Here is a 16,444-nt window from a genome sequence, read left to right on the forward strand (position 1 = left end):
TATTATTAGGCGCTGTCACGTTGATGATGTTGACTCCTGGAGACCACATAGATGGTATTTCTCCAGAATGTCCTGTCTTCTGTTTTGGTCTTCAGGTTTCCCAACGTGTTGCTCACTGTGGTGATACCTCAGTGCATCCACCTTGTTGCTGGTTGGTCTATTTTTCTTTGGCTTTTCAAGGCGCTGGCCTTCTCCAGTGCACTGGGTCTGCTTATAATACGTCAAAAACTAGATGGACGCCGAATCCTATTGCACAGCATTTGTTGGTCCATCTCACAATAAGCGTGTCTCTCTATGTGTGCTCAACTTATGGTGCCTGTCTCTAACTGGTACTTCAGCAGAGATCAGCAACCCCAGGCCTTCATGCTTTGCACTCTGCTATTCATTGCGATCAGTGACTTAATTATTTAGGATCAGCCATTGAACTGACTGGCACCTCATGCAATATAAGGTGACTTCACATAAGCTGTGGGCTAGTATGATGGTTAAGAAGGCAGCCAAAGCTACATGCCAGTTTAAATATGGAACCTCCTCAATTATTCCATTTCACAATAGCTTCCCCAAATAGTTTTGTAAGAAGTACATCTGTATAAGTAGGGCATTTCTAACTTACACAGGATTGTCCTATGACTTGGCTCTCTACCCAGCATTGAAGAGGGAGGTACTCAGCTCCCACACAAGCAGCCTCTGTTGCCACCTTGTGGATATCTGTGACTCATTTTAACTTGGGAAAGCTTGAATGAACAGTATAAATCGATTGTGTTCCTCTGCCTTGATCTTTAGGTTTCCCAGTGCTGTTTTCATTGATGTGATGCTTGAGTCCATCCACCTTGAACACCGCAAACACTTATGAAATCATAATTTACTTTACATAGCTATGCATTAGCTGTGGTTGCACTGACCTAATGTAACCTGATTTAAAAGCGGATTGCTATTGTATTGAATACAATAAACTATCAATCCTTCAACCCATAGTTTGTCAGTCTGCTTTTGCTGGTGAATGTTGCAATGGCAGCACACCTATGAGGTGAGACCATACTTCAGTTTCTGTAAGTTCAGTTACTCCAGTTCATTTTGTAGAGACATAATTCCTCCAGCATCTCTTGGACCTGCCATGAGGCCTCCACATGACATCCTTCAGAGACTAAACAGATTAAACATTAAACCAATACATATTGGTTCCAAGATTTTGGAAAATTGTCTAATACCGAAAAGCAAAATGAGAGCAGAATGGAGTCAATTATCTTTCTTTGTTGTTGTTTGTTTGATTGGGGTTCCCTAGGGGGCTTTGTTGGCACCCGTAGCTTTAATATTGTTCTAATTACTCCAGTGATCTCCCTGATTTGTGCTCTAATGTTCAAACACAATGATGCTCAAAGCATAGTCTTGTTTTACTCTGGAAGTCAACAAGGCTCTGTGCAAAGCTGCCTAGAGACACCTGCAAACTACATGAATGCCATGATTAATTATCAGGTTGGTTCTAAGAAGTAAAATACCATTACAAGAAGGTTGGGACAATAATCAGTTGCTAAAGATTTAAGATAAAAGTCAACTAATATCCATTGTTCTATACTTAAGAAGTACTTTCAGAGCATTGGCTTGAGTTCACTTTGCAAACTTACTGATCAATGTTTCATCAAATAAAATGTTTCATGGTACAGCTCCACTGATGCTGAAAGAACTATGTTGTACTCTGTATAACGAACATTAGTCAAGTAATTACTACACAAATTTTGTATGCGTTATACAACAGCAATTTGCTGAATTTAGTCTATTTGTTTTGTCAATTCAGAGTAGCTTGTGCTTTGTATCACTTGTCCTGGGATGGCATATTAAATTTAACTTGTGGCTAATTACAAGATGGGGAACTACCTATTTGTTGTCAAATAAACATTGTAAACAAATACTCAGTTGGTAATAAGTAGTCAAAACTTTAGTTAACATGAACACATTAAGATTTTGTGTAACTAAAAGATAAAAAATAAATGATGTGCCGGAATAAACTCTAAACACTAAAAATGGGATGATCATCATTTAAAATTAAGTCAACAAAGTATGGGAAGATCCATTTTGATTGATGGTGTTAATTATATACTTTACATTACCTAAGCCTGACAGATCATATGATGACACTCAAGGGCATTGTTAAAGATATTGGGCCCCCCATTCCAAAACAACCCAGTTATTTTCCAAATTTTTTAGGGCCCGATATGTTCATGAATGAATTACATCATTATTAGAGAAGCACTGATGCGACATTCAGATGTTACGGGAACCTGTTTTGACCTATTAGACATATTGGGTATTGGCCATAAGTGACCGATCCACATACTTATTTAGTTTTCGGCAGTAAAAAGATAGTTGCTGTTTCTTGTTAAATTAATTTGTACCATCAATTGCACGACAGCTCTTTCCCATTTTAGATTTGTTTTTTTTTTTTTGCAGCAATCTCAACACTAACGCTGCCACTCTGGTAGTGAGCGCGGTGACCTCCGCCTGCTGTGACGTCACCTACATACCTTTTCACAAAGTTTTGAGAGGTACAGGCAGCGTTTAGTGGAAAATCCCACTAAACAGATCGCACGCGATTGTGTGTGACAAAGAAATATGAAAAAAAGCAATAGACGAATAGGGAGTCGCTATCTTGGGCTGTTTTGCACACGCGCTACAGCTTGTGATACAGGAGGGGCTGTTATCGCGACGAAGTGTAAGTGACGCTGTTGTCAGGGGCAGGAAAATAATGGAGCATTTTAAGCATTGGCCACGTGCATATACTCTATTGGAAGATATTCAAATTGAACTGCAAATGCTTCAAAACGCTTAAAACAAGACGTACAAACGATGTGGAACAATATGTTACGTATGTTTCTAGTAGCATAATTAGAGGTTTTTCGGATTTTCAGCTGTATTTATTAGTTTAGAAATATTAATTATATATTAAGTGTTAATATTTATATATTCGTTTAATATATTAAAGTATCAAAGTTACAAAGAACGTATCAGAATTTATATCAGTATAGGCAGTTGTGTATAAAATCGGATCTGAAAAAACGTGGATTGGCCCCTATCTAATCATATTCGTATCATATACAAAGCAAAACAGACGCATACAAACTGGATTTCAAAACCATGTTATTATCCAGACTACAGTAATTTGATCGTATTCTATGTGAATTATAAATCTTTAAACAAAAAAACAAAATTTTCAAAAACACATGAACAAGGTTCTAGAACACACAACTCTTCTTCTGTGCATAAAAAGACCACTGACAGACAAGGTACGTTGCTGTAAAAATGTAGAGTAAAAAGACAATAAGTACAATATTTTGTATCCTTTCTCGAACCAAACAATGTAAAATGGTCAAAATATATGCTTTTATGCACAGGAGTCAGAATAACAAAACTTATATCACGGCATTGTTGAATTCTTGAACCTGACTGGTTTGAATGGTGTTTAATTTTCTACAACTGTACACATAGTGCCAACCAGGCAAATTACACAAGTAAATTTATATGGGATTATAATCCTGAATTCTAATTAATGTTACTTAAATTCCAGATGTGGGGGACATTTCACATTACAAGAAAATATATGGAAATGTTTTATCTTTGGAGCAAGAAAGTATTTCTATAGTTGTATTAATTAATGAGTTTTCAAGTCGTTACTGTGAAAATAATGTCCCATGTTACACCAAATGTGCTGTGACCGTGGTATAAGAGGGTTAAGGAACTCCATGTCGTGCATTATTGAGCTTGTCATACATTATTCTGTACATAATACGCCTGGATATAAAACAAAGGGACTGAGACAAGGTCTATACAAACTACAACAGCAGGAAGCAGCCTTCAGGCTAGTGAAGACATACATTGTTCAAACATTTAAATATACATGGAGTATCTCTCTGAAAGTTTGGCATGATTCCCTTCAGGTTAAGGATAATTGTAACCATTCCATTCTGCTAACTACTACTATATACTATTCTAAGCACCAGTCTCTGTCCATTTTGTGTCCATCGTCAGCTGTGGTTTTGCCATCTGTTGTTTTGTCCATGTTGTTTTTTCAAATGGGTGTTTAATTTATGGCACCTGTAAAAGAAAAAAAAAAAAGGTCTTTAAAATGCTGAGTCATTTCTGCTGCCCTTACTGATTTAATGGTGCATATTACCTATTTGAGTGCTGGGGTGTGTATGCTTTAGTAAATTTGCTATGTCAGACATTGTTGTGCTTTATTGGAAGGTCAAATCAGCTACACTGGACTTGGGGGGCGCACGTAACAAATCGTAGAGACTGCGGAGTGTACATTTAAATTTGCTAATATATTCAAAGGCAAACGAAAAACTGCTTTAAAATTCTTGACCGACAACAATTACATCCCTCGAAAAACTGACGGTTAGCAATCAATATTAGATGGATGGACTTGGATTAAATATTCACCTTCATCAGGGACATGCTGTCGGCTAAAATGGCAAGAGTGTATATTTTAAAACTAACCAGGTAAAGAGGCTAATGATAGCATCAGTCACCCAAAGAACATTGGCTTCGTCCAAATTCAGGGGCTGCATCCTTCAAAGGCTGCATTTGAAGACCGAATGTGTCACAGCAGCAGGACGAGTCCGTCCCATTTCGAAGTCCCCTTCATATGCAACCTAGAGATGTATTATTCTTTTGCCAAAATCCCAAGATTCACTGCATGAACCTTTGAAGGACACAGCCTACAAAGGCTACCAAGACCGCGTCTTTCGAAGGATGCAATCTCTGAATTTGGACACAGCCATTGAAACCACACACCATCCATACCGTGGTAGCTGTGTATTGCTGACGACTGCTCTTCAGGACCACGAAAGTGAGGTAAGTATCATATGCAAATAAGACAGTAGCCAGCAAGCCGAATACCTGGGAGAGAGAAGAACAATCAGCATGTTTACTGGACGACTTCCCCTCTCTGCATATGTTTCAGGGAAAAGAGGCTTAGTCGCCCTAAAAACCCCAGTTAGGCTGTGGTGGTGAATCTCCACCAGGCGATTCTGAGGGCCAGACTGCTTTCCCTACTGCGTTTCCTTATCATGGTCAGGAGTACAAAGGTCACGCCCATTTGAAGGAAGTGGGCCTTGGGGAAGGGAGCAGCCAGTAATGTAGAGAATGGATTACATATGTTCAGGACAGGAGCAGGCAGAAACAGGTATGCTGAAGTCATGTTATGTGCCTGGCTGTTTAGGGCCAGGGGACAGTAGTAAACTCTTACCCCACCAATTAAAAGGGCCACATCTTTCCATCCACTGATCACACAGATGAGAGAGGTGATAAGGTAGAGGACAAAACCGGCCACAGCTCTTAAGAAGTCCTGCAGGGAAAATGAGAGTGTGTCCTTCCCTTTTGGTCTATGCAACATTTTAAACAGGCAGGCATCAAAGTAATTGTTGCACCTTTCCAACGAAGAACAACTTACACTCCAGATCCAGCTGACGAATGGCATCTGCTTGTTCCAATCCATCATAAAGACAAAGAAGAAGATGCCGGCGAACACCATCTCAATGGCGGCCACAGTCACATAGCCAGAATATATTGAGGCTGAGTAGCAGATGAGAATCACCAGGCTGATGATCTGAGAAAGAGGAAGAGAGGGAGAGTAAGCAAATCCATATTCATCTCCCTATTACACACAAAGCCGTATTCTATTGTCAAAATGCCGCCAGTAGCATTTTTTGAGTTCCTCTCTGTCTGGGTTACTCTGCCTCACCATTAATCTTCATTATATATCTTCTCTCAGATATTATACTGAAAAGTAAAATCGGCTCAACTGAAATACCGTAATTACCAGATAAATTTTTAAGGGCGGTTTTCCACCGCACCAGGTACCATACTTTTTGTACGGTACTTTTGGCACTTTCCCTTTTCCATTGACTTCCGGTTGAGTACCAGTACCAAAAGTTCCAGTACCTGAAGTGCCAAACCAATTGGGGTATTTTTTTGGTACTTCGGTAGTTAAGGTTGGGACTTGAAATGCTTTCTTTGTCGACTGGCTATGCGAGTAGCCTCAAACACAATACAACAGCCGTCTTCAAAAGAGTCGTGAAATCAACGATAAATGATAAAAAAAATAAAAAAATAGTCAATGTAAAAGGTGATGTGAACCCGGAGCTCACCCCTGAAAAGCCCTGGGAATAAGGCAGGGTTCACCCTAGACATGATGCCAATCAATCACAGGGCAAACAAACACAGACACACAATCACACACTATGGGAAATTTACAGATACCAATTCCTCCTACAGGAGGAAAGGGTAATGTAATTTATTTTATATATTGGGTATAGCTAGATAAAACCAGGCAGGACCCACATTTGCCTCCAGAACCACTGAGGGTAGACAAGTTGAGAAGAACCAGGGAACCAAGTCAGAGAAGAACCTTGCTACAGTCTCTGCAAGTTAGCGCTACTGCACGGAATTCGCACTGCCTGCATGTATGATGTAGTTGCTTCACAGAGTCACGCTAGGCTTGGGCAGCATTACGTAAATGTGGTATGTGGGTATGAGGCAATATTTAAAAATAATGGGAGATAAAATTGGCCAAGGGTGGGCAGGGGGGGGGGGTGAATTCCTTGTTCAGGGAAATATATCATGGGGAAAAGCCCCCACCCTCCCCAGTCAATGAAATTTATTTTCAAGATTTCAAAATACTGGAATAGCATTGAAAGTACCATCAAAATACCATATACTTTAGTATAATGTCGGGCAGTACGATGGTATAAAAATAAATTTGAAACCGGCAAAGCATAATTCACATAATCAAGTGTCATTGAGGTCTAAAACCTAAATGTGACCCTCCAGCATAAAACCGTACGGAAGTCGCATGGCCGCATTTTTAGATATTTGAGGATTTTTTTGTGCTCTTTCATTGGATACCATAATCCTAATTTCACACACAAAGAGCTTCGTTCCTTTTGATCTCGAGCAGAGCACGCGGGTAACGGGGACGTTAAAGTGCCGCGAGCGCTAGAAGCTGCCACGCGCTCTGAGATCTACGGTTCCTCACACGACGACCATCGATAATCAGCCGACGGGGAACGTGCGGCTCGCGCCCGGAGCGCTTTCCTGACACGTGCCCCCGCCCACCCCTCTGCGCAGTACGGGTGGCACGTCCCCCCCCCCCCCCCGCTGTGTTAGACAGCAGGTGTCGCTGAACTCGGGGGTTACCTTCCCTCTTAATTGCGACCCTCCAGCACAAAACTGTACACTTGGGTCAAAAATTTGAAATTAGGATTATGGTATCAAATGAAAAAGCACAAGAAAATCCTCAAAAAATATCTAAAAATACGGCCATGCGACTTCCGTACGGTTTTGTGCTGGAGGGTCACAAATATCCTGGGAGCTAAGTTGAGGTTGTATAAAATCAACATTACTTCAGAAGTCTCTCAAGTTATGTCATTGACATCAGTTTCCTTACAGGTTTGTGGAGCTCAAAGATCAGTCGATTATCAGTATCTGAAACATTTTTTTAAAAATGTATCAGTTATACTTATTGGCCAAAACTTTCACATTGGTGGACCATTAATATTTATACAACATTTGAGAATTTATACACAGCAAAGTGAAAAATATATGGTGTTATAAGCAAGTTATAACTACCAAGACAATGCTTAGCAACTTAAGTTACCATGGCAATAGTCTGCAGTGCTAACAGGATACAGTCAACTGGAAAACTGAGTGACTGGTGGCCACAGCAAGAGTAGAGGTTTCATACTGAAGAACCACTTTATTGCGGACTGTGGAATCTCCAAAGCCACACATTCAGAATTGTGTAAAGATGATCTGAAGTGTTTCATTCCATCCTTCCATGCATTTATACACCTCTAAAAAGTTCTGAATCTACACCGGCCACCTAAACCTGACCACACTGAGAAGGGGGTTGCATTAATATAGGACATACCTCAATATAGTGCAGTAAACACTAGTTTATTTGTGTGAAAGCAGGGTAATTTGGCTAATCTCTGTGACAGGAAATAAAAGTGAACTCCCCTAAGACAAGCATTTGCAACGGTTGTACAAACAAATACAATGGAAATATACTGCATTAAGTAACTATACACTTTCCTATAGTGCATGTAGTCATATACACATCTTTGCCATACATCTAGCTGCAAAATGTTTGAGGATCACATAAGGAAGGCTGCATAAATCACCTCCAGCTTTTACCTTTTTCAGTTCATGAGATACATATTCTAAAACATTCACTGTGACTGTCAAAGCACATACATGTGAAAGCCAATGTATTAATTTATGTTACAACCATCTGGACTGCACTTTTCTTTTAAAAGAAAAAGAATAATTAAACTTTTGTGCAAAGGATGTGCAGTAAACCTGGCATGATACGGTGTGTAAGGAGGACAGTATTTCCGCACACATTCCAATAACTGCCCTGAGCTAACAGATACACACGTTTCACATGGACAGACCATAATGACTCTTGTTCTGAGTCTATCCTTTAGCCGGCACACCTTTGACACTCACATGCACCGGTTCCACCCAATGTACTAATCATTTACATGGTGTTTCGCAATTGTAGGGCAAAAAATTAATTATAGCCACTGAAACTAACAGGAGCAGATCCAAAGAAACTGTCCATCTCTACTCTAAATCGAATGAATGTGTCTGAGGAATACCAGCAAATTGTGACAGAATGACTGAACAATGATCAACAGAAACAGAAGCTATGGTTACATTCACATATCAGCAACTAGACAGTTTACCGTTAACAAGGAGCAGTGGACCAGGAACACAAAGCAGAATCCATTGGCAAGGTCTGCCTAAAACGGGATGCACCAGGCTGTGGACCATGTGCTGTAAACCATGCATTGGTTACCAAATGCGTGCAACAATGACCATGTGCTCTAGGTGAACCAAGACCAGCCCTGAGGTAGGAAGAAGTCAAAGATCCATTGACATTAGAAAGACAATCTAAGCATTACCACAGAGAGCACTTGTATCTCGTAGGTGGCAGAACTAAAGTCGCATATAATGCTTTTCCACTGCCACCAGCAACTGAGCTGTACCCAGCCCGTACCATGAACTGCCAGTTTTCCACTGCAAAGTAAGCACGCCAAACCCAGCCCATACCCGAGTCTGCTAATAGGTGTGACCAAACTGAGCTGTTTGAATCACCACTAGGGCTGTTGCCGTGTAATCGTGAATACACGGCACATGCACAATAACCAGTAGGGCTTCAGATGACAGGTGAAACATCTGTCCAGATACTGGCTTTTTGGTAGTTTATGGACATTTACTTACACCTACAGTTTGATACGCAGATCAATAGCATGCCTAAGATATTAATGAGATTCGTATTGTGAGGCCCAGAAGTCAGTAGTCTGTATAAATTCAGCGTATCCTTATGCTAATTAAGTTTAGCTGCCACGTGCTATGCTTCTAGTAAATCATAGAGGTGATAAGCACAGAAGTGGCACTGAAGAAAACAGCGACAGCTACAACATCTTTTAAAAAAGGAGATATTGTGGACAAACAGGATAAAAAAAAAAAAGATGCCGGTGGCATGGTGGTACTTTTTGCAGTTTCAAGTCTAACACGTTAAACATAGAGATACAAATTCATACAGATCACTAACTTTTGGGCATCACAATATGCATCCCACGAATATCTTAGGCACGCTAATAAATTGCTTCCCAAACTGTGGGCGTAAGCAAACGTCTGTATAGTAGCCGGCATCTGGACAAATGATTCACTCATCATCTAAAGCCCTGCTGATAATTGCGCATGTACCATATAACAGCCCTAGTCACCACCATATGATTGGTTGAAAGTGCTGTGATACCAGTGACCTGCGTCAATAAACATATATTAATAATCATCAGTAGTACAATGTACTACAGAACAGCTAAATGGATTCATAATGCAAATTTACACAACCACATGCTAAATTCATTTAGAACAGTGGTTCTCAAAGGGACTGGGTGTCCCTCGCTTTAAACAGGAACTAAAAGTATTGAATAACAGCAGTGGTTCTCAAACTCGGTCCTCGGGACTCACTGCCCTGCTTGTTTTCCAGCTATCCCTGCCCTACACACTGCTGATTACCTGGATCAGGTGTGTTCAGTCAATCAGAAGCTGAAAGACAGCTGGGACTTGTGTGTGGGGCAGGGATAGCAGGAAAACAAGCAAGGCAGTGGGGCCCAAGGACCGAGTTTGAGAACCACTGATTTAGAACTGATTGTCATTGTTGACACACCACAGCACACAGTGCACAACAATGAAATGTGTCCTCTGCATTTAACCCATATGTGACATAGCAGGGGGCAGCTATTTCAGCACCCGGGGAGCTGTGCTTGGGGGGCGCAGTACCTTGCTCAAGGTACTTCAGTGGTGCCTTGCTGGTCAGGGATTCAAACCTGCAACCTTTCAATTACAAGTGCATTAAGCCACCACTACCCATATACCTTTATTGTCCCCGTGGGGAAATAATTTTTACGCCTCCCTCAACTTGCTCTTTTTTGTTGAGTAAGGTATTTGCAAAGGGCAGCCACCTGTTGGGGCCTCCAGGGATCTGGGGGTTAAGGGCCTCGCTTAAGGACCCGCAGAGGGGCTGAGGCTGGGTTTGAACCGGTGACCTTGTGATTACAGGCACACAAGTTTAGTCCAGAGCCACATGCTGCAAAACAAAATTCGTGTTTGACACTAACATAACATAGTGAATCCTATGAATGTGCTATCAGAAATCAGCACAAAGCAAAACATTTGCACGTGTCCACTGTGTGAACTGTATACATGTGTCTCTTCGGTTTTACATCACTGTTGCTCTCCAAACCCGGCAACACTATTACCGAGCCAACCCATCATATGTGGAAAACCAAAGCGAGCTGGAACTGAGCTGCAAGTAGTCTCTCTTTGCAGTACAGCTCGGATACTGTATGCCAGTGAAAAATCGCCAATAACCCCCATGTGCACCTTGGTTTACTCCAATAACTTTTACCTGCAATGATCCTGTGGTGGTTATGATGACACACCTCAGGGGTCATGGTGCTCTGCTTGTTCTTGCATTTCCTTTGTGCTTGCTTCTACTCTATAATATTTCCTGTGCAACAATTTGCATGTTCTTCATCAAACCAAATGAAAAACAGGAACTAAACCAAATAAGCTCCCTAGTACTAAACACATGTATTATGACACAAACCCCAACGTTACAAGGCACTGATAAGGGTTTAGACTTCCATTCTTTGCATGACAGTGCAAGACAAACTTTACTTTGTTAAATATGGCTGTCTCAATCCGGTCTGCAAGATACAGTCATGGCCAAAAATATTGGTACCCCTGTATTTATGTCAGAAAACGCACCAATACCAAAGCATTTGTAATTTCAAAAGTGGTGTGTTTTCTGACATAAATGCAGGGGTGCCAATATTTTTAACCATGACTGTAGGTATTCAACCCAAAGCACACCAGAGTTGGATCAATAACAAAATTTTGGCTTTAATACCAATACTAGCTGCAGTACCTCAATATCAACATCAATCTGATTTTCTAAATAGGTTTTAGATAAAAAATTTTTTGTTCATAAACCTTCCGTTTTAAGACCAATGACATAAACTGACAAAAGAAAAATACTGTTAGACATAGTGGAGTGGAAAAGGTTCTCCGCTTTATTGGACCCATGCACATAGAGACGGAAGCAACGGGCACGAGGCAGGGAACAACCCAGGATGGGGGGCCAGCCCATCACAGGACACACTCACACACCATTCACACACACATGCACACCTACGGGCAATTTAGCAAGTCCAATTAGCCTCAGCATGTTTTTCGACTGTGGGGGGAAACCGGAGTACCCGGAGGAAACCCCACGACGACATGGGGAGAACATGCAAACTCCACACACATGTGACCCAGGTGGAGACTCGAACCCGGGTCCCAGAGGTGTGAGGCAACAGTGCTAACCACTGCACCACCATGCCGCCCTTGGCATCATATATTTTTGACTTTTATATAATCATTACACCCTGGAAAAATAACGGTTCAAATAAATCATTAAAAGCCCAAAATTAATATGACATTCATGCCCCTGATGAGTGGCCACAACTGTGTATTAATCTAAAAAAGGAATAATTAAACTACAAAGCTAGGTAAGGTTTAGCTAAACTTAAACTCCCTGCACTATAATGTCATAACAGAACTGAAAACAAGAAAAGGCCTGATCTTAATCTAGCTGACTAACGGAACAGGCAGCAAACTCAAAATGTTTTTAATGACCGGACTCGGGAAACATACATAAACAAACACAGACTTAAATACACAGGACTATGACAGCAATTTGAAACAGCTGATCACAGAGAGATTCCACAGGAGGTAGATGAGGGGGCATGGCACATGGGAGGATTGGATGAGCAGGTCATGACAGTTTCAAAGGGAATAAACTTTGCAAATGGGATTCGCATCTTGTAAAGGTACAGTACAGTATGTACATAAAAAGGAACGTTTCCATAAGAAAGCCACCTTTTTTAAGGTATTCTTTAAAACTGATTTATATTGTATGTCTTTCCCCAAAAACACAGTAGAATCTTCATCAACTAAAATTATCTTACCAATTTTACACTTAAAAGCATGAAAACTTTTAAATCACAAGAAAATTAAACACAAACACTTCTGTAGGGCTTCGAGGATTCCGCAGATGTGAGAAAATAATCACGGACGCAAAAGTTTGGTTCCAATGAAATTTTCGCGGATCTGTGAATTCGCGAATCACGAAGCGCAAATGCACGAGGGCTTACTGTAATCATTGCACAAATGCAAAATACAATAAACTCACAAGTAGATGTCTAACACGGAAAACATTGCGGTTGTGAGTTAGTTACGGCTACAGCTGGTTGCAGTCATAATCGGTTTAGGAAAGTTTTTGCTTTCCAGTAAGTTACACTAGCACCAGAAAGAGGATATGCCAAGTTGATAAGCCCAAGCCACATTAGATATGCTGCTGGAAACACATTCAACATGCTAACTCATTTGAGACGACATCATCCTAGTGCGTGTACGACTGGAGCAGGGCAGAAACAGCCCCTGCAAGTTAGTTTCCCCGTGGTATCTAAGGCGTCTTTGCCAGGAAATTAAGGAAATTGCATTTACTGCTACAGTTACTTTCAAAACAAATTCTGTTTTCGCTGCTGTACTGAAGTTGCCCCAAACCATGAAAAATAACCTGAGGTTTGTACTAAACCGGGAATTCTGTGTACAGTTACACGCCAGGTAAAGTGGTATTCGACACATACTCACTCACTCCAAACGTTCAGGGTGTTTAATGAGCCTCCTTATAACCTACTGGACTGTATTGCTTCTGTAACACCTGAAATTTCATCTGGGATCACGGAACGTCCTTCCTTCCCTCCCTCTCTATGTATTCATCCTTATCTGCGGAGGTGCAGCCACAGGACAGGCAGGGCAGGGCAGGCAATGGCCTGGGGCCCCGAGCTGGGAAGTGGCCCCTGAGGACGGCCAACTACATAGTACACTGCAACAACAAATCTGCTTTATTTGTGTACACTGTTTATCAGAAAAGCGAAACCAAAGGTCATGTGTTTATTAAATTCTCTTTGAATATTTTATAAATTTACACTTCACGGTAAAATAAAAGTAAGAAGAAAGAAATTTTGGAGGGAGAGCTGAAGGGCCCAAAGGAGTTCTTTGCCAAGGGCTCCCAAAGCCCCTAGAATCTCCTCTGTATCTGTATCTGCACCCAAAGATCCAATGCATTATGTTACAACATGTTACAACCTCCAGCAGCGCATGACACCCCAGACCCCACCTCAATTCACCTATCATTCAACACTGGCTGTATGGAGAAGATTCTTTTTTCCTCTGTTACAGAATGGGACACTCTCAGTTAAAGAAAAAAAAACTATTTACCTCAGAATTATACCTGAGGCTCAAACACAGCATGTAATTACAGATATTGCTTCTAAAAATTGAACCACTATGGTCACTCAAGCCGTCATGTACACATTTACTCCATACTATGAGCCCATGGTAGGGTTTTGTGCTGAGTGAAACTGTTACCAGACGGTCAGCAGAATCAGTGGCTGGGTTTGGAAATAGCTCACCCGTTGGCATAGAATGTCAGGAAGCAATCCTCTAAATTCGGATGTGTCACTTACGTTATTTACAGAGCATTATTATAATCTGTATTCTATATCCCACTATGTCACAAAAGGAGATCTGTTGTACTACAATAGTATTTGGACTGTTTTTGTACCTCATTTCATAAACAACAAGCATTCAATTTAATCTACTAGGTTACAGAGAAGCATAGATCTTAACTACACAATTCTACCATTCAGCACTGAAAACTGGCGGCATGTAAAAATGGTTCAAGAGTAGTGAGTGATCACATTCACTTGCTGTAATGTATGTGATTCTCCAGAACGGAAAAGAAAAGCTGCCAGCCAGAGCAGCAGCATGAACGTGAAAGTGACTCATACATCTTTCCACTGAAAGGGGGACTTTCCATTCCTAAACTGCCCACCTTGGCCAGCTGCAGCATTTACCCAAAAGGAAGCCTTTCAATCTGAAATTGCGGCTGTAAATTCACGTGGCCCATGTTCTGCCCATTTCAGCTCCCTTCCTTTTCCCATCACACGTGTGTTCTAGGAAAACCAAATAAAGCTAGGAACAGTACCAGTGGAAATCCTGCAGACACATTTAATAAAAAGACAAGGCTCCACTTCGGAGCCCCCACAATACGTGACAGAAACGCTAATGGTTACATAAATATTAGAAAATAGTTTGATGTCAGTGATTACTTCAAAATCTAAAAATAGCATAATTCAGAGGTTTAAGTAAGGATCTATGAATCGTGTTTAATGTTGTGGCCTTCCTTCTAATATGATATGATTTCCTTATGAAATGCTATTTGAACGTTTGATATTTTGGTGACCTCCGGGAAACTTTCCATCTGAATACAACACGAAAGAACTTTAAAACGCTCCAGTGCCAAAACCACACCCTGCCAATAACGATACGACCGCTTTTCCTGCAGTTACTCTATCTGTGCAGGCGTACTGCTTTTTAACCTTATTCTCGTTATTTACTACTTTTGCTATACAAGAAAAATATTTTCGCTTGAAACTAAGGAAGATGCTATGAAATAGGTATACTTTCGCACCGAAACAGCATTTAGGGAGATGCTTCGTAATTCATCTACACAAATTTCACTCTATGAATGCGCTACCAGAGCTTTTCAATACTGACTTGTGTCGTGTTATTGGCCTATTTTTTATTCTGCTGCTTCGTAAAAATGTAATAAATGGATCCAACAAGCAAGCCATTTTAACCCAACGAAAGAAGAAAAAGTTTTTTCACTGTTATAAAGGATACAGCAAGTCGGTAGCCTACTTACAGTTTCTGCGAGCAGAATACGTCCTTTTCTAGTCCGCGAGTAGGTGATGAATCTGTCCTTAAGGCTCGCTGAATTGTTAGGTTCTGTGCTGTCTGCCATTGTTCGGCTCTCTTAACCGTTTCGAATCAACTAATCGCACTACACTCTATATACAACAGTGTAAAAACTGAACACTGAAGTAGCCTGAATCTACAAGCCAAATTTAAAACGACGCAGCGAATTAGAGCTTAACTAAAACTTGTCTGGAGATTTAGAAAAAAAAACATGCATATATAAATATTAAAATGAAACGAGACAGAATTGCCAAACTTCTTATCGACTTAACGTTAAAAGCTTGATCAAAAAAACATGGAGTTCGCGAATCCTCCCCCTCTTCGCAACCGAAGAAACTCTAAGTGGCGTTGGCAACCACGCCTTCAGGGAGGAGCACTGGAGGCATTGGGCAGATAAAAAAAAAGATTTTAATAAGTTCTCCAGCACCGTGCTGTTACCATAAGTACACGTATAGTTATAACTAACAGCTTTAATTATTAGCATAAATAATCATACTGACCTCTTGATGAATCTGGATAATATGACTCGAATAGGATTGCACGAATGTGGGTAAAATATCCATCAATCTCTCTTTATTATTATTATTACAAATTTTGACCAATATTCAAATTTGGCAGCACCAAAGCTAAATACATCCATCCATCCATCCATCCATCCATCCATCCATCCATCCATTTTCCAAACCGCTTATCCTACTGGGTCGCGGGGAAAGCTAAATACATTACTACTGAAATAATAGAATTGATTGTACTCGACGATCAGACATTTTTTGTAGTGGGGAACTAGGGATCTAGTCGACTCACTTATAAGAGGTCTCAAAGTACCGCCCGCAGCATGTTCATAATTCAGTCATTACTAAATCTGGCCCACACATCGATCTTTAGATTTCTACAGAAAAAGAAACAATGTAACATCATTGCACTAATCTGCGTCGGCAAACGCACCAAGTTGCTCACGGAAAGACATGCAAAAAATAGTGTGCACATAGCAAGTAATTCAGCA

The 16,444-nt window shown here is 40.7% G+C and overlaps 1 protein-coding gene across 1 annotated transcript; it reads right to left on the minus strand.

Moving 5' to 3' along the window:
* Positions 1-3,115: 3,115 nt before the first annotated feature.
* On the minus strand, positions 3,116-15,793 carry LOC125745093 (proteolipid protein 2-like). Its single transcript, XM_049017589.1, has 5 exons — positions 15,389-15,793; positions 5,447-5,602; positions 5,243-5,341; positions 4,798-4,893; positions 3,116-4,086 (listed from the first exon to the last, which is right to left on the minus strand). Exons 1-5 carry the CDS (start codon positions 15,485-15,487, stop codon positions 4,078-4,080), a joined length of 459 nt encoding a protein of 152 aa, XP_048873546.1. The 5' UTR covers positions 15,488-15,793; the 3' UTR covers positions 3,116-4,077.
* Between the last annotated feature and the right edge of the window lie 651 nt (positions 15,794-16,444).

This window comes from Brienomyrus brachyistius, chromosome 6 (genome assembly GCF_023856365.1).
Source record: "Brienomyrus brachyistius isolate T26 chromosome 6, BBRACH_0.4, whole genome shotgun sequence".
Classification (NCBI taxonomy): Eukaryota; Metazoa; Chordata; class Actinopteri; order Osteoglossiformes; family Mormyridae; genus Brienomyrus; species Brienomyrus brachyistius.